At 47.0% G+C, this 25,171-nt stretch overlaps 1 protein-coding gene across 15 annotated transcripts in view; it reads left to right on the top strand.

Annotated features, from left to right (window-relative positions):
• The window catches only part of MEF2D (myocyte enhancer factor 2D), a 176,915-nt gene extending 163,262 nt beyond the window's left edge, over positions 1-13,653 (top strand). For all 15 annotated transcript variants that reach the window (XM_037883489.2, XM_037883482.2, XM_037883487.2 and 12 more), the window contains 2 exons: positions 1,235-1,406; positions 6,320-13,653. In XM_037883489.2, coding sequence (XP_037739417.1) covers positions 1,235-1,406; positions 6,320-6,647 — 500 coding nt within the window. In that variant the 3' untranslated portion in view covers positions 6,648-13,653. The remainder of the gene's footprint in view (positions 1-1,234; positions 1,407-6,319) is intronic.
• The last annotated feature ends 11,518 nt before the right edge of the window (positions 13,654-25,171 follow it).

Raw genomic sequence — 25,171 nt, 5'->3', positions numbered from 1 at the left:
TTCCCCTGAAGGAGGCCAAACAGTCTTCGTGCCAATAGTCTTTGTAAGAACCCCCAAAGCCCTCTCTGCTGGGAGCCAGTGGGAAGCAGGTTAGCGCCTCCAATATACCCCTGCCTTCAGCCTTCTCTGACCCTTAGCTCCGGCTTAGAGCCAGCAGGCTGCCCTCTCTGCCTTCTCCTCCTCCTGCCTTCGGCATGGACAGCACCTAGCACATTGGGGCCTCTAGCTGCTACCACGGTATAAATAAGGAGATGACAAGATCTTTGAAAGGCTGAGGCTGGAAGGAGAAGAAAGGAGAGGAGGGGGCTGCTGGGCGCTGGAAGGTGGAGTGGAGCAGATTTGGAAGCAAAGATAGCTTGTATCTGATTATGCAGTATGATCACATGGAGTATGTTAAAGTGATGGCCTTGCTGATGTGTCAGCTAACTCAATTAAACAGCGGCAAGATCAATGTCTGCAGCCGCTTTTATCATGCCCGGCATCTCAAGGAGCTTTCATAACAAAATAAGACGCTGATCAAACATAAAAGGTTGATTATTCCATTAAGAAGCAGGTGTGTCTTTGGTTCAGATGTAAACTAATTCTAATCAATGGAACGTACCAGTCCCTGCTTGGTGCACTGTACAGAGTGTAATTAACTGGGTAAGCGTATGCATGTGTACACGACTGCCCCGTACTTCTGTGTGTGGGTCTACACTAGTGCCCTGTACTGGGTGGAATCGGTGTGCATGTTTGTGTTTATAGTCTACTATTCTGTACTGGATATAGTGTGTGTGTGTGTGTTTTATATACACTACCCTCTACTGGATGGAATCAGCGTGTGTGTGTTTCTACACCACTTCCATGTACTGGATATAATCCCTTTGTGTGTGCATGAGCTACTGCAGTCTCTTGGATGGAATCAGAGATGCTTGTTTGTGTGTCATGAGCCCTATAGTGCACACATTGAATGGTGATTCTCCTTTAGCTCGAGCGGAAGGGGTCTGTGATTTTGGAGGAGGAGGATATGCGTTCTATCCCCAGTTTTGCTAGGCTGTTCCAAGCAGCCATTGTGCCTGTCACGGTGACGCCCGCGAGGTCCCTGAGCTGCTTGCAGATTTGTTACAACGTGGAGAAGGATTTGCTCTCCACCCTCTTCTGTAGCAGGCGCCAAGCCCAGGATTCGGTGTGGAGACCGACTTTGCCATGGCGGCGATGAAGGGTTTGCTTCTGAAGAGCATGTCTTCTGTTTCAGATTATCCGCTGACCAGTGCAGAGTTACCCTCGCTCCCGGCGTTCAGCTCACCCAGCGGGTTGTCGCTTGGCAACATCTCGGCCTGGCAACAGCAACATCAGCAGCAGCAGCAGCAACAACAACAACAACAGCAGCAGCAGCATCTTGTTCCTGTATCACTAAGCAACTTAATGTAAGGGAAATGGAGCAGGGCCTCCGCTGAGCAGCGGCTCATCGTTGCGTGGTTCCATAGGGGCTTAAGGCCAGAAGGGATCATTAGACCATCCAGTCTGTCCCCCAGATACCCCTCTATCGAGCCCTGTGCCTTGGCTTAGACGAAAGCATTTCAGTCCTCAGTGAATTTGTTTCCTCGAACACACACGGCAGCTGTGTATTTTGATAGCAGTTATTCCTGATTTGGGAGGCAGTTTTGCCTCCCGGTTGGAGCAAAGGGGATGTGGAGCCAGCGCTCCTGGGTTCCATGCCTGGCTCTGCCATGGATTCGCAAGTCACTGCCCTGCTCTGTGCCTCAGTTTCCCCAGTTGTAAAATGAGGAGAATGATACTGATCTACCTCACAGGGCCTTAATTTAGGTATTTTGAGATTCTGGTCCAGACATGTCTCTAGAAGGACACATTCTTATTTCTTTCATGTTTGAGATGGTTGACATTTTGGTGAAAAATCAAAAACTCACCTATTTCTATTCTGCTGGGGTGCCTCATGGGAGTTGTAGTACAGGTGCCTGATGCCCCCATTTTCTCTAGCTAGGGCTTCCTCAATAGACTACAGTTCCCATGATGCACCATGGTTCCCCCCCATGAGGGGAGGCGGTTGCATCATGGGAGTCCCTGGCATGGTGCATCATGGGAGATGTAGTCAAGAGCAGGGACAGGAGGAACCTGAGCTGCGGCTCCGATGAGGCCCCACAGAAGCTACGTGAATCGAAATATTTCAGTGTTTGGGCTGAAATAAGTAGTTCGTTTTTTTGATGAAAATTGAAGTTTTCTGTGGAAAGCGGACACTTTTCGGCCAAAAAAATTCATTTAGTAGAAAACCTGATTTTTCCATCGAAAACCTGCCCTAGCTCTCTTGAGTGTCATCACTAGAGGAAAGCAAAATATTCAAAGCGAAATGTGAAATTCCCGACCAGTTCAGAACCTGTCGGACCTGCTGCCTGAAGCTGCTGTTGAGTAATAATACGGTGCGGTTACACATTCCACTGTAGGCTACAGACACCACTGTCGTTACGGTGGGCCAGTGACATGCCTCCAGGTTTTAGCAGTAGCGAGACTGATCTACACATTGTGGGTGGCCCATACCATACCCCTGTAACGAACCAAACCAAAACAGCCACAAACTTTGAGGAATTCTGTATCTGAACTCTGTTATTAATGCCAGAGGCTTCATTTGCTATGGGGACATGTGATGCAGTTGCCTCCCCCGAGACCTACCCCCTTTGCGGGGTCTCAGAGCCCAGGCTCCAGCCCGAGCCCAAACATCTACACTGCAGTTTTATAGCCCCGCAGCCCATGCCCCACGAGCCTGAGTCAGCTGACTTGGGTCAACCATGCCCATGCCACGGGTCTTTTATTGTGTAGACATACCCTTATTGAGAGAGAGTTCCTGCCCCAAATATCTTGCAGTCTAAATAGGCAAAGGGGGAATTATTATCCTCATTCCCAAATGGGAAATTGAATCCCAGAAAGAATAAGGGTTTGTCTACATGCGGACACTGACCCAAACAGCTTTTGTTCAATATCTCCCCTTGGTGGACACTTTATTCTGGACTAAATAGGGTGCTTCCCAAGCAGAGGAATTATTCTGCAATACAGTGTCCACACAGGGAGCAACTTTAGTCAGTTTCCCCATGCAGACAAGTCCTAAGGGTATCTGAGAGTGAACTTCCCAGCTGGGGTCCACAGACTCAGGCTGGTGCGCTAAGGAAAGCTGTGTGGATGTTGCGACCCGGGTTCTCAAGCCCAGGAGGGGGTGGGCTTGAGACCCCGAGTGATAACCTCAAAGGAACATCTTGCTCCCAGGTGCAGGGCAGACATAGCCATGGTGGCTGGCCACAGGTCACACAACACACAGGTGGTGGAGGCAGGAATTGGACCCAGGTTGCCGGAATCCTAGCCTGGGGGATTGTGGGGGAGCCAAAGGCAGGCTGCCAGGTTTGATCCACCAAGCGCCGCGCATTCAGGCCGAGCTGTCAGTGGAATGAGCAGGAGCCTTGTCTGTGCAGGGGTGTGTGACCTTTCTCCGTCCTTGGCCTGAGCTGAGCGGGGCAGAGTGTTCTGCTGGGTTATCTGCTGGGAAGGTGCATTCACTCCAGACAGGGACAGTTTGTTTATTCACATTATATGGAATCTGGACGGGCCTGATCCTCAGTCCCCAATCCGGACGGGTTCCTGCTCTTCTCCCCTCAAAACACTTTTCATTGCTACCGGCCCCAATAGCTGCCCACAGCAGGACCTAAATACACGCTGCGGGGAGGGGGACAGCTCCTCGGCAGGTGCAGATCGGCAGCGATGGAGCCAACCCAGCTGAAGGTTTGGCCCAGTTGCTGTAACGGTATCGCATTGCTTGGGTGGCCACTGCGCTGAAGTCTCTAGCGTGGCAAGGAGCAGGGAAGGGGATCAGAGTGGATTCGGACTGCAGGCGCGGAGGAGAACGCTGCAGTCAGCCGGCTACTGGGTGTGCGCCCGCCACTGCCATCTACTGGCTGGAACCAGAACGGCGTGTTATAGGCCCGAGGCTCAGTAGTGTAAAGCTGATCACTTCATATGATGACGATGGTTTACTTGTAAAAAGAAAAGGAGGACTTGTGGCACCTTAGAGACTAACCAATTTATTTGAGCATAAGCTTTCGTGAGCTACAGCTCACTTCATCGGATGCATGCTCTTGTATTTTTATGTTTACTTGTATTGCCTTAGTGCAGAGGTGGGCAAACTGCGTGTGGCCCGCGGGACCTTCCTGACCGGCCCCTGAGCTCCTGGCCCGGGAGGCTCGCCCCCGGCCCCTCCCCTGCTGTCCCCCCTCCCCCGCAGCCTCAGCGCGCCGGCGCAATGCGCTGGGCAGCAGGGCTGCGAGCTCTTGCCGGGCAGCGCAGTTGCAGAACCGCAGCCTGACCCGGTGCTCTGGGCGGCGCGGTAGGGGGGGCAGGGGGCAGGGGGCGCTGGATAGAGGGCAGGGGAGTTGGGGGGTGCTGGTCAGGTGTCGGGGGTGTGGATAGGGGTTGGGGCGGTCAGAGGGCAGGGAACAGGGGGGTTGGATGGGGCAGGGGTCCCAGGGGGGGCAGGCAGGAAGGAGAGGGGGGGTTGGATGGGGTGGCAGGGGGCAGTCAGGGGCAGAGGTTCCGGGGGCAGTCAGGGAGCAGGGGGTAGTGGATGGGGTAGGCGTCCCGGGGGAGCCGTCAGGGGACGGGGCGGGGTTGGATGGGGCAGGAGTCCCGGGGGAGCCGTCAGGGGGAGAGAAGCAGGGGGTTCGGATAGGAGGCGGGAGCCGGGCCACTCCCGGCTGTTTGGGGAGACACAGCCTTCCCTAACCGGCCCTCCATACAATTTTGGAAACCCGATGTGGCCCTCAGGCCAGAAAGTTTGCCTGCCCCTGCCATAGTGCCTGGGTGCCCTATTCATGGACCAGCAGCACTCCAGTGTGCTAGGCATTGTACAAACACAGAACTGTGCTTAGAGGACCTAACCAAGATCCCCCCACATTGTGCTAGGGGCTGCAACAGACATTTAGGGGGCTTGTCTACACGCAGGGGCGCCGCTGTAGTGCGTCACTGAAGACACTACCTACAACAATGGGAGGGGTTCTCCCGTCAGTGTGGCAATCCGCCTCCCCGAGAGGCAGTAGCTAGGCTGACGGGAGAATTCTAGTGCTGTCTGTATTGGGAGTCTGTACTGGGTCACTCATGGGGTTGGCTTTTTCACACCCCTGGGCGACGTAGTTTGCCAAGCTAATTTCCTCGTATAGACCAGGCCATAGTAAGAGCCCGTCTTTTCTCCAAAGAGCTGACAGCCTAAAAGAACTGGCTAGAAAATGGTTTATCCCGGTGAAAAATTTTAATTCATATTTTGTCATTTTCAATTAACGTTTTCTGTCGTGTTATTGTAGCCGGGTTGGTCCCAGGATATGAAAGAGACGAGGTGGGTGGGGCAGCATCTTTTATTGGACCCACTTCCCTTGGTGAAAGAGACGAGCTTCGAGCTACACAGCTTAGAGTCTAATTAGACAAGGCAAACAAAGGCTGGGATGGGACAGAGATCCACAGAGAGAGGAAGTGACAGGCTCAGGGTCACGTCGGCCGGCAGCGTGGCCAAAAACAGAGTGCACCTCTCCTGGTTCCCCGTCTAGTGCATTCTCCATGTCTGTATGGCCTTTCCGAGCCCAGTAGCAGCAGCAAGCTATTCCATCGGCAAGAGCTGCATAGCAAGGACTAGCATCTTTCTGGCCCCAGAACAATCAAACCGTCCATGGCAGCTGGCCAGCTACAGAAGCACCCGAGGATTTTTAATTCCAGGCAACCCCGATGACTCCCTCATGCCACAGACGCCCTTCGCCCTTCCAGGAAGCGCATTTGATGCTGTTCTGTCATTGCTAACACAGCGGGTTTCACTGCTGAACATTAGGGACCAGGTTCTCGTGAGGGAGCAGCATAAAAGGGGCCTTAATGGGGCTGGAGGATGCCAGGTCTTGTGCTAAGGCATTAGGCTGGGCTTTAAGAGACTTGGGTTCTCATCCTGAGTCTGCCCCAGATCTCGGTGATTTGGGGGCAAGTTATTTCCTTTCTCCCTGTCTCAGCTTCAGCTGTATAGACTGATAATATTAAACTGCACTGCGATGGATGGATGATAAGATCTCTGAATTTCTATGATAGAAAAGACCTTTACAAATGTTAATTGTCAATATTTCTCTCTTCCCCTTTCTCCATCTTTCTTTTTCACCTTCTCTGCATCTGTCTCTTATTCCTTCACTATCCCACATGTGCACTCCTCTACGTTTTCTCCCCCTCGTCTTCCCCTCCCTTCCCCCATTCCCTTCTTTTCTCCTGTCTCCCCTTTCCCTCTCTCCACTCCCCATCCCTCCGCTGCCACCCGCAGACAAGGGGGTCACTTATCTCACACCACCACGTTGACTGTCAACACCAACCCCAACATCAGCATCAAGTCGGAGCCTGTCTCGCCCAACCGGGAACGTAACACTGCCACGCCACTCAGCTCCTTCCCGCACCAGAGCCGGCACGAGCCGACGGGGCGTTCTCCCGTCGACAGCCTCAGCAGCAACGCCAGCTCCTATGAAGGCAACGAGCGGGATGACCCCGCCAGAGCCGATTTCGGCTCGTCCCTCGGCCTCCTGAGACCCACGACCGAGGCCGAGGGAGAGAGCCCGTCCGTAAAGCGCGTGCGGCTGGACACCTGGGTAACATAACCAGTCCCAACTCTCTTCGAGCTACTTTCTGCTCGTGTCCGGGTGGGGGCGGGCAGATGTGTGTGTTGGGGGGGGTGGGGGTGGGGGTGGGATTGTTACCAGTGGCAGGGTTGGGAGGGGGGAAAAGGGAGGGCCGGGGTGGAGCTAACTGGGTTTGGGGTGGGGGCGGGGACATATTATAAACTGCCTGAGAAATAGCTTTAGGATTTTGTAGGCATTCATTCTAGTGCAGCAGGCAACGTTTGCAATACGTAAGGCACTCCATGGCTGAGAGCAGCTTAGAATCAAGAATAAGGGGGGGTGGGGGGGAAGGAACGTGTCACCAAAAAAAAATCAATCACTTATCCCAGTGAGCAAGTGTCGGGCGTGCGTGCTAGGTTGTTGTCGATAAAATTCACCCACTGGCGATTGGAAGTCGGGGAGGGCTCGAGATGCGTGCCCAGTTTGTAAGGTCGGACCTAATTGTGAGAGAAGAGTGCCTTTGATGAGAAGGGTTCTGAAGGAACTGCACCTAAGACTTCTATTTGGATGCAGAGAATTTCTTATGCACACACATCCCTATGCACATTTTAGTTCCAGATTCACAAGGCTCTGTGCACTCTAAACTCCCACTGATATGCAAGCCCTTTGCAGCCAAATTCAAATACAGCTGAGATTTTTTTGCACCCCATGCTCCCAGTCAGAGGGTAACCGTGACTGCCGTGCAGAATGGCCAGTGTGAGGTATATGCACTGCTTTAAGTTCCACTCAAAAACATAGCACTTCAGTGAGACTTACATGATGCCTTCCTTTCCTGGCCCCTCAGCACAACAGGGGTGGATGTCACCCAGCATGAACTGCCAGTGCTGGTGGGTCAGGTGCCATATCTCTGCTCTGTATGTAGCTCACTCTCACAGCCCAGCACGCTTGGAAAGAACAGAATACTGATCAATATGCCAGTTAGGAGGCTTGGCTTCATCTAATCAGTTTCAACTTCAATTATGTTGCCAAATTAAAAATGAATAATAATAATCATCCATGCAAAGAGAGCTTTCCCAGTGCAATCTATAGGGCCAGATTCTCAGCTAGTGTAAGTCACCCGAGCTGCATTGTATAATTGGTGAGCAATCTAGCAAATCTTAGTATTATCCATGCCACTTAAAGGTCACTTTGCACGGCCAGAACCATATCAAGGACCTTAGTGTAAATGAGAATCAGGCCCCTGATTTTTAGGGCTTTTTCTGGCAGTTCAGATGAAATTTAATTAAAGAAAACATCCCCACTGATCGTCAGATTAGTGCCACCCACCTTTGCAAATGGCAGTTTTTCGGACACCCCACTGAGGTCTAGAATGGTACAAAGGGGAACTATTGCATATACCTGAATAAAAAAAACATTTACAAGTGGGGGAAAAGATCTTTTTTTTTTTTAATAACACAGTTTCGCCAACGACAGATGGGGAAAATGATAAAGAAATGTCTAAATCTCACATCAATTAAAATTCATACTAATTAGATGTCGGTGAAGTTGTAGATTTAAATTAGAGCTGATTTAAAAAAACAGGAAAAATGATTCATGGACATTTCTAAAGATTTTTTTTCATTGAAATTCTAATTTTTCATTGAAATTTGAAGAATTCTGAAAAGGCCCTTGAACAGCAAGTGAGGAATATTTGCAAAAATGTCATCAACTCTTTTTCTTCCTCAAAATGCAAAATTTGCACCAGTAATTTGAAATTGGAAAGTTCTGGTCAATTCTACACCTGGTTGAAGAATTAGGGGAAAATGTACAAAAATTTCATTGAAAATTGTTTTCCTTCCCCTCCCCCTCGTCCAGATCCAGAACTTTTTGGTCATCATTTTGAAACTCAAAAGTTCTGGGCTGTACTATCACTTGGTCGCAAAATAGGTGGGGGGAAAAAAAAACTGGCAAGCCTTTTACTGATCTTCCCTCCCATTTATTTTTTAAATATCGAAACCTTGATTAAAATTTTCTTTGTGATTTGAAAAACTCCAACTTAACGGTTTACATTAGGGATTCAACTGTGGGAAATCAGCACGGTATAAACTGGTGAGGGCATCGCCCTGTGATACTTTCTTCCAGTGCAAGCCATCGAAGCTGATTTCTACTGTCACAGTGGCTCAGGCAGTTAGCTACATCACAGATGGAACAGAACATGCATCTTCATCCCCTCCTGACAATATTACCACCAATGTACTGTACTGACCCGACCCTAATATACTGTAATCGGCTCACCTAAAGCTTTATACTATCCACTGAGCAGAAACACACACGTTGTGGAAGGGAAATTAACGTTTCTCCTGCTTAACCTTTGCGGATGACAACGTTGTCACTATAAGACTTTATCCGAGTCATAGTACAAACAGAGACTGATAAAACCCTGATCAGGTTTATGAATTTGCAGGACAAAAAAATACATTCTGTAAGGGACCAGATCCTTTGATCTGACTTCCCACTGATGTCCATGGGAGCTTTGCCACTGATTTCAGTGGTAGCAAGATATATGCCTAAGGGCTGAGCAGAGAGAGAGCTTATGTTCTTAGTGCATATTCGTGTAGGGTAAAATTCACCCCAGGCAGAGGCCCGTGTAACACTTAAGTCCTGTTTGGGGGGTTTCTAGTGATGTATAGACATGGGGCTGACGTATCTGCATGGGTTGAATTCCAGCCATCCTGCCAGATCCCTGGTTGCATTGAAGTAAATGGTACAAAGCTCCCATTCGCTTCAGTAGGCCGGGAGCCGTGTGATTACACTAAGCAGTTATCTGACAGGGCCTTTGTCCCCTTTGGTTACTGCCTCTAGGGGTAGTGTGTGGAATTAGAAGATCTGTTCAAAGTCAGGAGATGGCATATTTCTCCACTGCGGGTCTCAGGTCACTCAAACTTACCCCTTTGCCACGTTGGTGTCACATAAGGCTTGGCACAGCTGCAAGGCGTCACCATGGTTCACAGCTGTGTTTAAATGGCAGCCGCTGGACATTCCAATCAGAAATGCCAAGCTGACTCCCCTCTCCCCCAATAATCTACTCCTTTAATTTCCCATCCCATACATCTCTGATCTTTTTTATTTTGCCCCTTGATCTCCAGCAGGCAGGAACACATTTTTCACTCTTAACCCCCCACCCCAAGCCTCCCTCCCCAAAATAAAGTAAACCAAAGGGCAACATCCTCGCTGGTGTACGTTGACATGTAAACGCCAGATTGACACCAGCTGAGGAATGGGCAACGTGCATGGTCATCCGAGGTACAGGGAGCATGGGAGACTGGGGGGTGAGTGGCGACAGAGGGGGTTCATTCGTCATTTCCAGCAGGCATTCTGCTCCCTGTGAAGATTGGTTTAGTTTACACATGTGTGCTGTACCTCCGGTTCATAGCCCAACTAGCAAACGCTGGTGAGGCTGTGGATGGGCAGGTTCCTCTCTCATCATTAGGTAAGATCTTCAAATGCTTTGTTCTCCATTCTGGGTATCCCCACTCCTGTCTCCTTCCCCACCACTGTCCCGGTGTCAGCGAATTGAAATGAGAAGGGAAGCCAGTGCAGTTAGCTCAGGAATCTTGTCCCGAAGGGCTTTTGGGAACTCCCGCAGATAACAGCTGACAAACCTTGAGTCCCTCCTTTCGCCTGCATTTGCGAATGGATGAGCATTAATATCAGGGCTCAGTTTATTTCCTTACCTGATCTCCCATCCTGCCTTTTATGTTTATCCTCCGCTTGGGATCATGGTCCCCCACCAAACCTGCAAGGGCATCTCAGTTCTGCAGTGGTGTTTACACAGCTTGGTGCATGGGAGCTTTCTTTTCACTGGGTTAATTACCCATGCCAGAGGAGTTCTGCTACCATTCGTCGCTGCTCCTTGAGGTAGTTGAGAAAGCGAATTCTCTTTCAGCATCTACAAGCTCAGTGGCTTTGAGATCCACCAAACAGGCCCAGAAATACTTCAAAGTGGAGGAGGAAAAAGTCATGGTAGGACTTGCAGGTGTAGTCGGCTTCTTGTAGCCCGTCATTTGTTCCAGAAGTTTCTAGACTTTTAGAATACTTCCAACTCAGCGCGAGATGGAAGATCGAGAAGCAGAGACCTGTTGAGATTACAGCAGCTAAAGAATAAGAATAATAAAGCCCTAAAATGCGAGATGGTTTCAAAACAGGACATTTTTGTTTGTTTTTCAACATTTTCCACAACATTATGGAACTTTTTCATCTTTTTTTTTGGTTGATCCATTTTTGAAAATTCTCAATTCGAAAAATGGACATTTTCAGTTTTAAAATGAAAGTTTTTGGTTTAGGAAATTTTCAGTTTTGGAAAAACCCTTCCACGCAACTACGCTGGCCGACCAAAATTAGCAATAAGGGGAGAGGGGGAAAAAGCCCTCCAAAACCCAAAAATGAACAGTTACATGAAAATGCAATGCAATAAACGCAGGTTTTCTTCGGGGGAAAAAAAGGGAAAATGTAAACAAAATCTAATTTTGAGAGGTGAAATTTTTCTTTTCTTTATTTAAAAAAAAGGCCATTTTTTTTATTGAATTAGTTTTTCATTAATTTTTTTTTTTTTTTGGCCTAGTTCTCCCAGATCTAAAGCCTCTCTAAATGTATCTGTGCCATTAAAACTCAGCTCTCCTTGACAGATTTCAGTTTATTCCCTGAGTGGTCATGAGCTCTCATCGCAAAAGCCACTATTGCCCTGGTGCAAATTAGACCCCTTTGCTCGCAGCCTCAGTAGAAAGGCCATGGATTGAACGTGCACAGAGACTGACCTCCCCTCGGGGAGTCATTCCAGAGCAATGAATAGCAGTAGCTATGCTGCTGACTGCATGGTTCTATGGCTCAAGGAAGGACTTCATTGTCCAGGCCCATCAGCCTTTCTCTACTGGCGCTGCTTGTCCTATTTAATCAGATGCTAACTTAGCGCTTTGTTTGGCAATTCAGATGAATTCGCTAGCAGGTTCTTGCATAGATAACTTCTACCATGACTTTTTTCCCTTAAATGAAATTCCTCTGTGTGCAAAGGCCCAATCAAGGCCAGAGGAGCATTAGACCCAATCCATAGGGCTTAAATAGGAATTAAGTGGCGTACACATTTCATGTCGGACCCTCTGCGTATGGATGAGTTTCATCCTGGGGGCTAGATCTCTAGCAGGTGTAAATCAGTGTGTTTCCATTGATCTACACCGAGGATCTGGCCCTTGGTGAATTCTGGGACTACTGCTGCCTTGCAAAATTATCATGAAAATGGAGCAGTTTGGGAGCAAAATCCTACTCGCCATAATGATGGGCAAATCAACAAATTATTCTGTCTGCTTGTCAAAGAGACCTCGAAAGTTGAGCAATTTGCAACTTTGACAACACTTTATTTGAGAAAAAGTTTTGATTATTATTATTTTTTTGTTTTGTTAAAAAAGTTTCCACATGCCAACAGATTTTTTTCCCCACAATAAAAATGTTGACTACTTTCCCTATGGGCTCGCAATCCAGAGTGGAATTTTGCAAGGCTACGGGGGGCTGTGTTGCAAACTGGGCAGTATGTGGGAGGTCTCTGTGGCAGGTTTTGTGTTGCCTCCATATGTCAATCTAAGCTGAAGTCCCCAATCTGAAATTTAGCTGACCATTAAAATCAGACCACGCCCACCTTATTACATTAGCGATGTATGGGTACCATCCATCCATCCGAAGGTTTTGCATGGCCTTGCTTTGAAATTAAGCAGACTACAAAGCATTTCTCATCAATTTTATTTTTCCTTCACTATCCTGCAAATAAACACTTTCTCTCCTGTTGGGAGACTTATGGTGGAATGTCATTTGCAGCTCTCAGTGCATTCTGTAGTCAAGAGGATCCGAAATGGTTAACTCCATTGACAGGTATAAAAGACCATCTGGTACTCAGCCATCTGACCTGCTCGAACATCAATGTAGAACAAACCTGAGGAAAAGGTTTTTGCTCGTTAACTTCATACTCTAACTCCCAACTTGGCATGTCTACCTTGGAGCTGAGAGCTTGGAAAATAAAAATGCAACCTGGATGCATATATATATTTTGAGAGCGAGAGAGAGATGGAGACAGACCACCAATTGACTGGCTAAATCAGTTACAAAATGGCATTAAACTGTGGCACCAAGCAGCTAACATTTCAAATAAATAAAAAGCCGAGGTTCAAAGGTGATCTTCAGAAATCTGGTGGTGGGACTCTAAAACGTGCATTGGTTCAACCCGTTTGGAAATACGGCTTGTGGGAAAGTTGGGACTGCACCGTGGGAATTGACGGAGGGGGGTGTGGGGTTTGACAACCACATTAGCTTCACCGTTTGGGTGAAATGATTTTTGGGTTTTTTCGTCTGGGTTATTCTCTATTTCCCCACAGACTGTAGAATCCAGTAAACGCCTCTTGATTTTCAAAAGACAACCAGAAGAATGACAATCTAAGAAATCAACACCCTCCTTTGTGCTTCTATAAATACGTTTCTGATCTTTTAATTTTATTTCTCGTGCTCCACTGTACTGTTGACAGTTACATTGTGTATAATTTGTTTTTTAATTTGGAATTTTGCGTTGTATAGGGTTTAGTTTTAAAAAATATATATATATTTTTTCCATTTTTTAAAAAGGGGTGTTGCAAAAAAAAATTGCACGATTTAAATGACAAACAGTTCAAATGCTGCAGTTTTTAGAGATATGGAAGCAAATGGAGCTTATTTATTCTCAAAAGCTATAAAAGGTGTAAAATGCATGAAGAAAAAAAAACATTTACAAAAAACAAAAACAAACAAAAAAAGACAAAAAAAGTGTAACCTGAACAAAGTGTAGCGTTAAAAAAAAAAAATTTAAATGATGACAACAATGAAAAACAGCTAATATATTGTGTTTGGCTAGTTTGCTTTTGTTTTTAATTGTTCCTTTTTTTTTTTTTTTGGAGAATGAAATACAATTGTGTATATTTTCATATAAGAAGTATGCACTGATATGTTTCAAAAAATGATATATTACTTTCTAAAGATGTGGTTATTTACCAAAGTCTGTTTCTGATCTTTTCCTTCTTGAAACCTATGTGGATCCTTCAACATACATACTCGGGGGTTAAATATAAGGGACCTATTTGAAGTTACACTAAGATCTCTTTACATTGCTGAAGAGCTACAGTGGCATGATCTTAAAGTTGCTTTATGTGGCCAGAGCAACCTAAAGAGTCCTTTGTGTAACAGGTTTACTTCTCAAGCGACTCAGATGTGGGGTTTGCTTTGATGTGTGGTACCTTCCCTACCAACACCAAAAATGTAGGGCATAGCCTAGGTTATGAACAGATTTTAACCATAGGTTAAATGCTCCATCAAAGACTGTTTTAACCCATCAGGAGAACAAAATTGTCCTTCAAGGATGGGGCGTGAGACAAATCAAGACGTGCACTGAGGATTTCCTGGGTAAATTAAGAATCAAACACAACGCTAGGCTCCTGTTCAAAGTCATATTTTGTCGAGTAGATTCCAGTGAATGAAATTGGATCAGGAGTTTCTTCCGTATACATCAGAGATGGTGCTCCTGGGAGTTGTAACATTTTGGTGCCCTGGTTGCTGTTCATTTCAACCCCTGAGTGTGCTTATGTTTGGCCATGACAGAGACCATATGGCTGCGTTGGGCCAGATTGTGGTCATGTATATGGGTTTTGGAGCCCTAAGGCTTATGGAAATTTTAGGCCACTTCAAAAATAATAATATATTTCCTGTCATCCCTTAAGGAAAGGGGTTAGGTTTGATTCACCTCTTTCTGAGTAAGGAACTGGGGTGCGGGGCAGGGGCAGCAAAATTTCAGAGATCGGTGTATTTTCAAAATTTGGGTTTGCACCAAAATATTGTCAAAGGTGCAATCAGGCTATGGGACATGGCATCTCCTGCATTAGAAGGCCAGAGAGAAGATCTCTCTAAAGCTGGAGCAGAGTGCAGACTAGAGATTGGAGATACATTTTACAGAGCCTGATTCCCCAGCAGAGTAAAGGGATCTCAAAGTCGGAGTCAGTTACAGTTGCACCTACGTTAAGGCCCCTTTATGCTGCCAGAGTGGTGTAAAGGGGCCTGGGTGAAGGAGAATGCAAGCTTGGAAGCAAATGGACAGCCAAACTCCTAACAGAGTTATCCAGTGGCAATCAGGTACCATTGCATATGGGAAGGGGTATAAATTGGATTGAATGAAGTACTGAATGGGGATAAGCCGACAGGAAAATTCTGGACCCTACCACCCCTTCACTTTCGGGGGTCGGCTCTGAATGCAAATTTCATATTTGGGTCCTATCTCTATAGTGGGTGAAAGCCAAACACAAGGGGCCCGCTTCTCCTGTAATCACTGGCACCGCTGCGAAGTGAGTGTAAAACACTGCCGTTTCATCTGGTAGCGTGTCACACTCCTATTGCACTGACGTCAATGAGCGAACAAGGGGCCGGGCAGATGCGAATCAGGGAGATCAAAATCCAGAGCGTTGATGCGGTCTGAGCCCACCTCTGGACTTAGGCAGCGAAGCACATGGTGCCAAATCCTCTGCTGGTGTAAATTGGAGCCAGTGGAGACATGCTGAGGTTCCCAGCATTGGGGGAGGGGGCATCATTTTGGAATCCCTGTACTGGGGAGATGGCTGTGCTAACTGAGTTCTCTCCAAACTCGGCATTACTACGACCACTCGTTCCTTCAAGGTTAGCCCAAATTTCCTCCCTAGTACATATTTTATCAGCAACAAATCATACGGTTTTCTGAAATTTTGCACACCAAGGGTCTTATGCTAATCCCCCACCCCACCCTCAGTTATACAACCATAAAGCAATATTACTACCCAGAAGCTCACGTGGGGATATAATTGAGGGCAGAATTTGGTCTAAACGGAGCCGGTTGAAAAAAAACAACCCAAGAGCAACTGTGTTGGACAGCAGGAAGCAAAGAAAATTGTCTAACTTCCACACTGCTGAAAAATCTCATCCATCTGAATAAACACATTGATTTTTTTTTTTTATTTTAAAAAAGTTCTTTTTTGGGGCCAGCAAATTCCATTGAAATTTTGAAAAATAAACATTGACTGGCTTAAAAAACCCCACCCTCACAAATTTCACAATTTGAAACGTTTTGACCAGCTCTAGGATAAACATTGTAAAACTTTTAATAACCACGTGGACGGGTAATCTAGAGAGAAATATTTATTTCTTTTAGTGGCTCTCTTAAGAGATATTGCAGGAAAAGTATATATATATATAAATATATATGGCTACATGGGAGTTCTTAAACTCCTTTTTTTTTTTTTTTTGGTAAATGCCAATTCCCTACATTGCTTAACTATCCCTAATAGTGACAAGGTTTCTAGCGAACGTTTACATGGTTTTGTAACCTGATGGAGTCAAAGAATTGTTTTCAGTTTGCTAAAAGGTTTCAGGTGTGCTTCTTCCCATGCCTGTTGTTCCATGCCATTCCCCATTTCATCATGATGTCGTCCTCTCTTCCCAGTTCATTCCCCCAAACATTGGGTAGGATTTTGAGAGATCCCGTCCATTGAAAGCATCCGAAATATATTCTCTGCTGGCCAACAATTCTGTTTGCCCAATACAATCATGGGAGGGCGAGAGGCAATGGAGGGAGCTGCCCGATTCCTCCCTGGTCTGTCCGGTTGTCTGCCTTTGCTCCCCATTTGGGTTGGTGCACGACCGTGCAGCCGCATGGCTTGGTGGCAGTGGGGGTGAGGAGAGGCTGGCAGAGGGATGGCGGAAAGCCAGATCCTGCGCTGGTCAGAACAGGGCTGTGGGAGCTGGGTGTGCCTGGCGCTTGAGTGGTGGCCTGGTGGCTGCCTCCCACCCTACACCGAGGGCTGCCTTGGATGTGGAGGGGGAGCAGCTCACTGGCAAGATGGCTCCCTGCACTCGAGTTTCGGTTCCCCAGTCGGGTTTAAGGAGGCCTCATGCCTCACAGGCATAAACTTAAATACTCCCCGCCCCCAGCCCAGTCTCCTCTATACAAGGCTGATGCAAGATGAGCCAGTGAGCGACGTAGGACCTTTAGCACCCAAAACCTAGACCTCTTTCACTTGAGCAAAAGGAGTATCTCCCTTAGCTGGTAACAGTAGCAAGCTCTTATCCTCTGCACGGACCAGCCACTAGAGGGGGACATGGCAGCCTCATCCCGTGTGTTGCAGCAGCTTTGCTGAAAAGGTCAAAGGCCCCGTTTTTGGGAGGAGAGGGTGTAGATCAGCGCTCGCTGTGACTGGGCCGCTGGTCTCCAACCTGTGCCTGCTAGAACACGTGATAGTGGGACCCAGCGTGGGGGGAAGCTAAGGCTGAATGGGACTTCCCCTTTGTAGATGGCAGGAGAGTAAATCCACAGGGCTTACTCCCATGAGGAAAGCGAGCCGGGTTTGGAGCAGAGCCATTCAGAGGTTGTTAAGTTGCGGTGAGGGCTCATCTCTACTGTTATAAAAGGCCAGACTCTAAGTCCAAACTGAAGCTTCGAATCAAGATGGGGATCAGGTTGGGGAATGCCCCCCTGCAGCCATAATAAGATCCTGACTAGCTGTGTGAGGAAAGAGAGAAGAGTGCTGGATCCTGCGTTCCCCCCTCACCCCAAAGCTGCCCCTGGGGGGCATTGGGAAAGCAGGATGAGGTCAGATCTGGCCAGCTTGCCTTGGTAAGTGGGAGCTGGGCAAGGAACAACCTGTCCTGGCACCGCAGATATCCAAGAGCCTAGAAAATAACATTTCCCTCCTCTCTCTTACATCTTAGCATAAGCCACATCCTCAGCTGGTGTAAATCAGTGGCATTTCATTGATGAAGCCAATTTACATGGGTTGAGAGCGAGGTCCTACATTTTATTCCTTTCTCACCTGTTTCCATCCTTCCCCCCACAACTTCGCTCTCCCTCCTTCCCTCTATTAAAAAACCACTCCACCCCACTAATTGAGTGTTACGTTCTCACTACCTCCGTCATCCCTCCTTCCGTCTGAAAACCAGAAGCCATGAACAGTTTGTAGAAGAGGTCCTTTCCTCTGGCTTTCCTTTCTTCTGGAGCTCCAGTCTCCCGGTCTTTCTTCCCTTCTCTCTGATCTTTAACTTGTAGTATTTTACCTGGCTACTGTAATTGTAAATAGCAAGTTTCAATATGTTAGCAATGGTAACAGTACAGGAAACTGTTTTTTTTTTGTTGTATTGATATGAAATGAGATTATATTTTTGTCAGAGTATATTGTAATAATACTGACTTTGAACATGGCCGCAACTGTACAGCTTATTCTTGTTTTACCCTCTCTTGACCTGTCCTTCTTCCTTTCCTTTGTCCACAGACCTGCTCCCCCTTCCCCTCCCCTCCCTGATTTGTTCTATATCGCAGAATTTAAACCCATCCAGGCGACGCGCCAGGGTGGATAGAGGGCCAGGAGTTGGTGATGGCTTGAGCAAAGAGAAAGCTTGTAACAGAGCCCAGAATGATCCTTCGTAGAGAAGTTCTGAAAGTCCAAGGGACCGATTCTCCCTCTCCTTTGCACGTTACATCAGTGCAAAGCCGGGGTGTAAAGCACTAGCTTTGCATGGGTGTCAGTGACTAGGCCAGTTGTGTGTTACAGCTCTCCGGGCTGGGTTGTCTGAGGAATGAACCTGAGACCTTGGAGCTGAAAGCAGGAGTGTCTTCCTCCTGTTTGAGCTAGCCTGTGTGCAGTAAAACTCATAAACTGCTCTAGCTGCTAGCCGCGACAGGGGACAGCATCATGCTGGGTCAGCACAGGTTAAAGGCAGCGAGGAATCAGGACTGTATTTCCCAGTGGCTTTAGCAGGTAGCAACTAGGTCCTCAGATGGAGTAAATGTACTCCGAATTCTGTTGAAGACAACAGGGCTATGCTGATTTAGGCCAGCTGAGCATCTGGCCCGCTACTTGCGTCTGTGGTTTCTGATGTGGTTGTCCCCCTGCTAGAATGAAAACGGAAATGGATTTAAGGCCAGATTGGTGGCATTCCAGTCCAGGTGTCCCCATTGCTTAGTTTCATTGTGGCGTTCTGTTCTCTGCTAGTGGTGACTGGGCCACACAGAGGTGACTGGCCCTGCCGCCACCTTGGCTAAGGGGGTCTTTTAGCTCAAGCTGTAGAGGCTCCTGCCTTTAAAGCTGGAGGTGCCAGGTTTGATCCCCACTGCCAGCAATGAACCGCTAGGAAGCAGTATTGGCAAAGGGAGTAATGATCATGCCCCAGACAGAACACGGTTGGTTGTCTTGGGTGAATTTCCCCTCCTGTTCAGAGACGCCAGCATGAACCACTGGAATCCCGTTTAAGCCTTCAAAATCGGTCGGAAGTGATGCACACGCCTTGCGCTGGCCCATCTGCGAGTGGGTGAATTGCACCCTCTCCTCTGTATTCCCCATAAGAGACAGAGAAGTCCTCACATTGCGGCAGAAACAGGAGTACTCAGACCTCATTACCTCAAGTCTGGTGTGGATCAGAACTTTCCCAAAGTACTAGGGGGGGTCCCTGTCTGTTAAATAAACCTCGCTTTGCTAGCGGAAAGGAAATTGTGTGTGACTGTCCTGGGGAGAGACAATCTTCCCTGCAAATCTGGGCCGGTTCTTCTGTATCCCCTCTACATGTTATAGGAACTCGGCCAGATTCCCAGAAATCAGTATGGCTCCATTGGAGTCAATGGGCCAGATCTTCAGCTGCTGTAACTCAGGATAGCTTCTGTGAAGTCAATAGAGCTATGCTGATTTACGCTAGCTGTCCCACTGGGTGTCATTTACCCTGAGGCCCCTTTACGCTGTTCTGGCCGGGTAAAAGTGTGTCAGTGTAAATGAGAATTGAGCAGACTTGTATTTATTGTCCCATTCGAGTATTTCTGTTCGATCCTTTCATTTCACTCTCTCCAGCAGAGAAAACGAATCTGAGAACAAGCCCACAACAACTGAGTGGGATCAAAGGTAGGGAAAGTGATCTGCCAACCCCTTGTCTACAGGCCTCGTTCTCATTTACACTAACACCTGCTCTACCCACAGATTTTGTCCTAGTATATTAGTTAGGGGGGATGATTAGTTTACCGATATCGTTATTCCAGTGTAACCCCTAGTGTGTATGCAGTTAAACCGGTATAAAGGTGCCTTGTACTGGGTCATGTATTCCCCTTCCCATATGGGAATAGCTGTACCAATATAAACCCCTTAATGCCAGTATACTTGCATCCACACTTGGGGGGGATTTCTCTGTCTAACTATATTGGTATAAAGTGGAACAACTTTTGTGTGCCTTAAACCTCTTTCACACAACTGTGGCAGCAGAAAGGAGGTCGTAGTGTATAAATTTGTGCCCACTTTATGGTCCCTTTACCCAGCCAGAATTATGTAAAATTGTAAATGAGAATCTAGGAAGGAGAAACCAGAAAGCACGCTTCTGGCCACGCTTGGGGCAGTTGCTCTTTGTGTCAGCTCAGCCCAGGACCTCTTCCCCCCATAGCCACCTGTTTCAGAATAGCTACTGGCATGATGCTAAAAACTCTCAGGATTGTGGCCGCACTGTGCTTGACCACGGCACGCTTATCTCAGATCTCTTATGGGTGATGTTAACATCAGGTCCTCTTTCCCTCCTGCTCCCCACCCTCCTCCTCGCTCCCTGTAAGTCAGATAGATCGGGATAGATGTAGTGTTCTCTGGGCTATGTGCAAAAACCTTTGTAAAATAGAATAAACCCTTTAAATTATGCACTAAAGAAACAAAACAAAACCCCAACATATATATAGTGTGGTTAGTCGAATTGCCTACACAGTTCAGCCCCCCTATATTGTCACAGGCAGCTTTCATTTCCCGCCCGTGATGGTGCAAACGTACAGTAAATTGTGCACTTCCCTTTATTAGGTTTATTTATTGTTTAGAAAGGCAATTTTAAAAAGCTATACTCTGTATCTAAAAGTATACATATATATACATATATTTTAACCTCTTCTTTCCCATGCCCCAGACCCTCCCCTTTTTGGTGTGTGAATTAAGGGATTCTGTTCTCTTGGGTGGCAGCAGATCGGTTTAAAACAAACAAAAAAATCCATGATCTTCGTGTAGGAGAGATATGTGGGGAAGGGTAATTTTTCTGGGGTGTTGCCCCTCTTTGATACATCTGGATCGTTGGGAGTCCATCGATCCACTGAAAGCAAGAAAGCAGTAGAGAGGTGGATACATGCTAGTAGCTTGTAAATTTCCATCCAGGATCTTTGGTTAGGTCCATCTTTCTCTAGGCATTTGCATCCCTGGGGTCTGGCCTTCTATATTAATCTCCCAACCCCTGAGAGCTCTTTCTTGGTACATCCTTGCTTTCTTAGTCCCAGTCCTGTCCCTTCCCACCCCACCCCCAACCCCCACCCCTTTGACAATCAGTGGCTCCTTCCCAGGGACAGCAGCACGTCGGTGAGATGTCCGTTTTGGTTTTTCAATATTCCTTTCTTTGTGCTGTATGGTGATGCGTTATTGTATATTACACGATAAGAAAAAGAGGTAAAAAAAAATGACCATGAAAAATTCTGATGAGTTTTGTTTGGAAACTCTTTCACTATATTTGTTGTAAAGAGGTTTACTATTAAAAAGAAAAAAAAATACACGTTTCTGATAACTTTCCTCGCCTCTGGTTATTCCCCCCCCCTTCTTTCTGAGCATGACTGTGTGAATGCTAGAGCTTGCCGGGGCGGGGGCGGGGGGAGAGTTTTCTCATTTGGAAATTTGAAATTCACTGGGAGGAGGGAGGGGAGCATTTCAGTGACATGTTTCCCAATTTTTTACCTTTTTTCTGGTCAGCTATAGAGCGGATCACTTTTTTTCCCCTTAAATCTTGATGGAATTTCAAAGTTGGGAAAAAAAACCCACAAAATCTGAGGGGGAAAATAATCAAATTGTGGGGTGTAATTTTCTTCCTCTTTTCAACCAGCTTCACCATGGGATCTCCATCTTCTAGCTCAGTAAAACAGCTGGAAGGGAAGGATGGTCCATACCTCAAACGTATTTAGGATCTGGGCTTTTTAATCGTCCGTTCCCCATCTGTAAATTGGGGATACCAGCACTCACAGTTGTGTTCTGAGGATAAGTGCATTAAAGGTGGTGAAGTGCTTAGCTACTGCAGTAATAGGCCATATAAGGCCCAGGCATATGTAGTGGGTGGTGATCCAGGACACATGGACGAATTGGTCCCTCTTGACATCAGTGGGTTTTGGGTCAGATTCTAGAGGGATTGGAAAGGGGGAGGGGTTTTCTTTGTTTGTTTGTTTTGTTTTTAATTTTGCAATAAATTCTAAAGATTTTTTGGTCGTGTGGTTTTTGAAAGGGGATGCATTTTTGTGTTTTAAAAGAATTTTTACACAGAATTATTTTTATTTTTCATTATTGAAAACTGGAAATGCAACTTTTTGATTTCAGAATTGGAAAATGTTCACATTTTGGGGGGACAGATCCCAATCTGCAACTAAGCTAAGTTCTTAGTATTGGTAAAAAGAAAAGGAGTACTTGTGGCACCTTAGAGACTAATTTTTACGAATACAGACTAACACGGCTGTTACTCTGAAACCTGTTCTTAGTATTGGTGATACCGCCATAAAAGGGGAAATGAAAACCATCAATGCAACCAACCAATCAACAAAACACAAGGCCTGATTCTCATTTATGTAAAGGCTCTTTTCACGCACTGTAGCAGTGCAAAGGGGTCTTAAAGTGAGTGTAATTTACACTCACTGATGGTTCCTTTATACGGCCACAGCAGTGTAAAGGCACCTCTATGTAAATGAGAATCACGCCCAGAAACCAAAAAACAGACACCATTTTGCATTAGAAGTTTCTGTTGAAAAGTTTTGGAAACTTAGTATTTAAAAAAAACATTTTAAAGTTTTTTGATGATGAACTAATTGGTTCCAAAGGACACTGATGAGCTTTGTTCAGCACCTTGCAGGATTGGGCCTTTGACTGGCTCTCACCCTATCTGAGAAGGCGGCTGCATTCTGCACTAGCTTCTGGGTGTTCGTGAAGGGGTCGGTTGTTCTCGCACCAGCCCGCCCACACCCCCTCTGCTCTGGGTTCATGCCCCAGAGTGCACTGCCAGAAATAACTGGGAGCTGCATTCTGCTAAGGGCCATTTATCTGTTTGCATTGGTCAAATGGACCTTTGGTTGCATTTAAATACTAGAGAAACAAACTGCCTAATTGGGCAGAGCAGTTGTACAGGTGTACGTCTGTACAACTCGCTTCTAGAGGGGTGACATGGGGGGGAGCATGCTGGATCATGTGCCCCCCCCACCCCAATTTGCTGCCTGGCTTGTACTGAGCATGCTGACATGGACTGAACATGCTCAGTAACATCTGCTGAAGCTGTCTGCCCTCACTTTGCGCCCCCCCCCCCCATCACTAGGCACGGGTCATTTCTGTCTAGTGGCTGGGCCGAGCAATTGTACAGGTGTGTGGGTGCGTGTATGAACACCTCATCCTCCAGTGGCTGGACTGAGCAGTTGTACAGGAGCGTGCGTATGTGTGTTTGCATGTGCATTTACCCCCCTCCCCCAGTGGCTGGTGGACAGAAAAGCAATGAAAGACCTATCACGGGTGAGTACTGAGAGTGATTCTCCTCTAATTCATGCAGCAGAAGAATTGCCACAGCCAAAGATATCGAGGTTCTCACCCCACAGCTGAGCGGGGTGGTTGCACATCTCTGCAACACGGAGTTTTGTCCTGCAGAGGCAGGTTCCCACTGATAGACAAATGCACTACCTGTCACACTTTACAAAAGCAGTCAGTAGCGTCATCCTCATTTTACAGACAGGCAAGTGACTTAAACGCAAGATCACCCGGCAGCAGAACCAGGCGGAGAATTCAGGTCTCTGAGTCCCAGCCCCACACTCGATCCTCCAGGCCACCCACTTGCCTCCTTAGCAAGCCTCTCTGATGCAGGGGCATGGGCATCGTCTCTCTGGGAAGCCAGGAGCCAAACGACAAAGCATTAACGCAAAGCACAAACGGTCCGTCCTGTTTTGTTCCATGCCTGGTGCTGCTTCTCACACAGAAGCTGTACAGGCCTAGGGATGGTCGACATTTTTCCATCTGAACTGTTTTTGGATGGAAAATTGGGGTTTCAGATACGTTAAAATTTTTTGCAAAAAGTGTCTGTTTTCTGTGGAAAAATCTTGATTCTTTCAGGTCCAAAAAAGGTCCCAAAACCTTTTCCATTTTCAGCCAAAAACTGAAAAATTTCAGCTGAAAAACACAATATTTCGACTCTGAAATGCCACCATGCTGCCTCATCAGAGTGGTAGTTTTTTTGGGGGGGTGGGTGGGAGGGATTCATGCCTCCATTCTCCTCTCTACTGGAGCTGGGTGAATACCAGAAAAATTGGGGAAAAGATTGTGTCACGTTCAGCAAATCTTTCATTTGACCCAGTAGAGATCTGAGCTGTTTGGTTCAGGATTCACATGGGTCCTGGATGGTTGGAGGTGGCTATTTATACGCCACACTCTGTGCTAGTCCTCTTTCTTTCTTTCTTTCTTTCTTTCTTTCTTTCTTTCTTTCTTTCTTTCTCTCTCTCTCTCTCTCTCTCTCTCTCTCTCTCTCTAAAACAGAGGATTTCTTTTTCCTGGCTGCTCTTGGTTGCACTAAATTCACTTTCTGTAAAAGCAAAACAAAACAAAAAAAAACCAAACCAGACCCCAAAACTTCACTGATCTTGTAGCAACAGCTAGTTTGAGTCACGCACCTCCACTAACAACTTGGAGTAATTATTCCTTTCAGCCACAAGGTGGCACCAGGTAGCGAGACAATGGGTGAAAGCTAAACAGAACCCCACAAGTGCTGGAAGGTCTGTAGCTGAGGCAGCAGACCGGGAGGCAGGACACCTGGGTCCAGTTCCCAGCTCTGTCAGCAGACTCCCTGCGTGACCTTGGGCAAGTCACTTAAGCTAACATTTTCCAGGGTGCCTCCGGGATTTAAGAGCTTAAATTCCATTAACTTTCAATGAAACGCAGGCACTTTTGAAGAGTGAACTCTCTGTGGGCCTCAGTTCCCCTGTTGTAAAATGGGAAGAATAATCCTTCCTTGGCCTGTCTTTTCTATTTAGACTATAAATTCTCTGGGGCAGGCACTGCCTCTTGCTAAGTGAATGTACAGCGCCTTGCACAGCAGGCCTATGATCACTAGGTGTGATTGTAATAGAAATATTTACACCACCAAAGAGGATTACACTGAGACCTGCATCCTGTGTATGACACTTTGACCGCCGCGATCCCGCATCTGTAACTTTCTGTCCTCCCGTCTGTCGAGCAGCAGAGCATCCCGACAGCCGTCCCTTTCTCCAGCGAACGTGCCCGGTGATGCTTCTTTAACTGGTTGGTAACTTTGGGTAGGACTTTGCTGCTGAGTTAGCTTGAGCTGTAGGAAGCTGAACTGCTCTAGGATGTCTTTCCCAGTGAATTGTAGGGGAACTTTTCTGTCCTTTCTGGGTGCACAGGGGGAATTGTGGGAAGGCACTGGAGGACTAGCTGCACTCCAGGGTACTGGGACTTTGAGTTAGGGGCAACAGTCACTTG

This window comes from Chelonia mydas, chromosome 24 (assembly GCF_015237465.2).
Source record: "Chelonia mydas isolate rCheMyd1 chromosome 24, rCheMyd1.pri.v2, whole genome shotgun sequence".
Lineage (NCBI taxonomy): Eukaryota > Metazoa > Chordata > Testudines > Cheloniidae > Chelonia > Chelonia mydas.
Note: the sequence above shows the minus strand (reverse complement) of the source record. Positions and strands in the feature narration are given on the sequence as shown.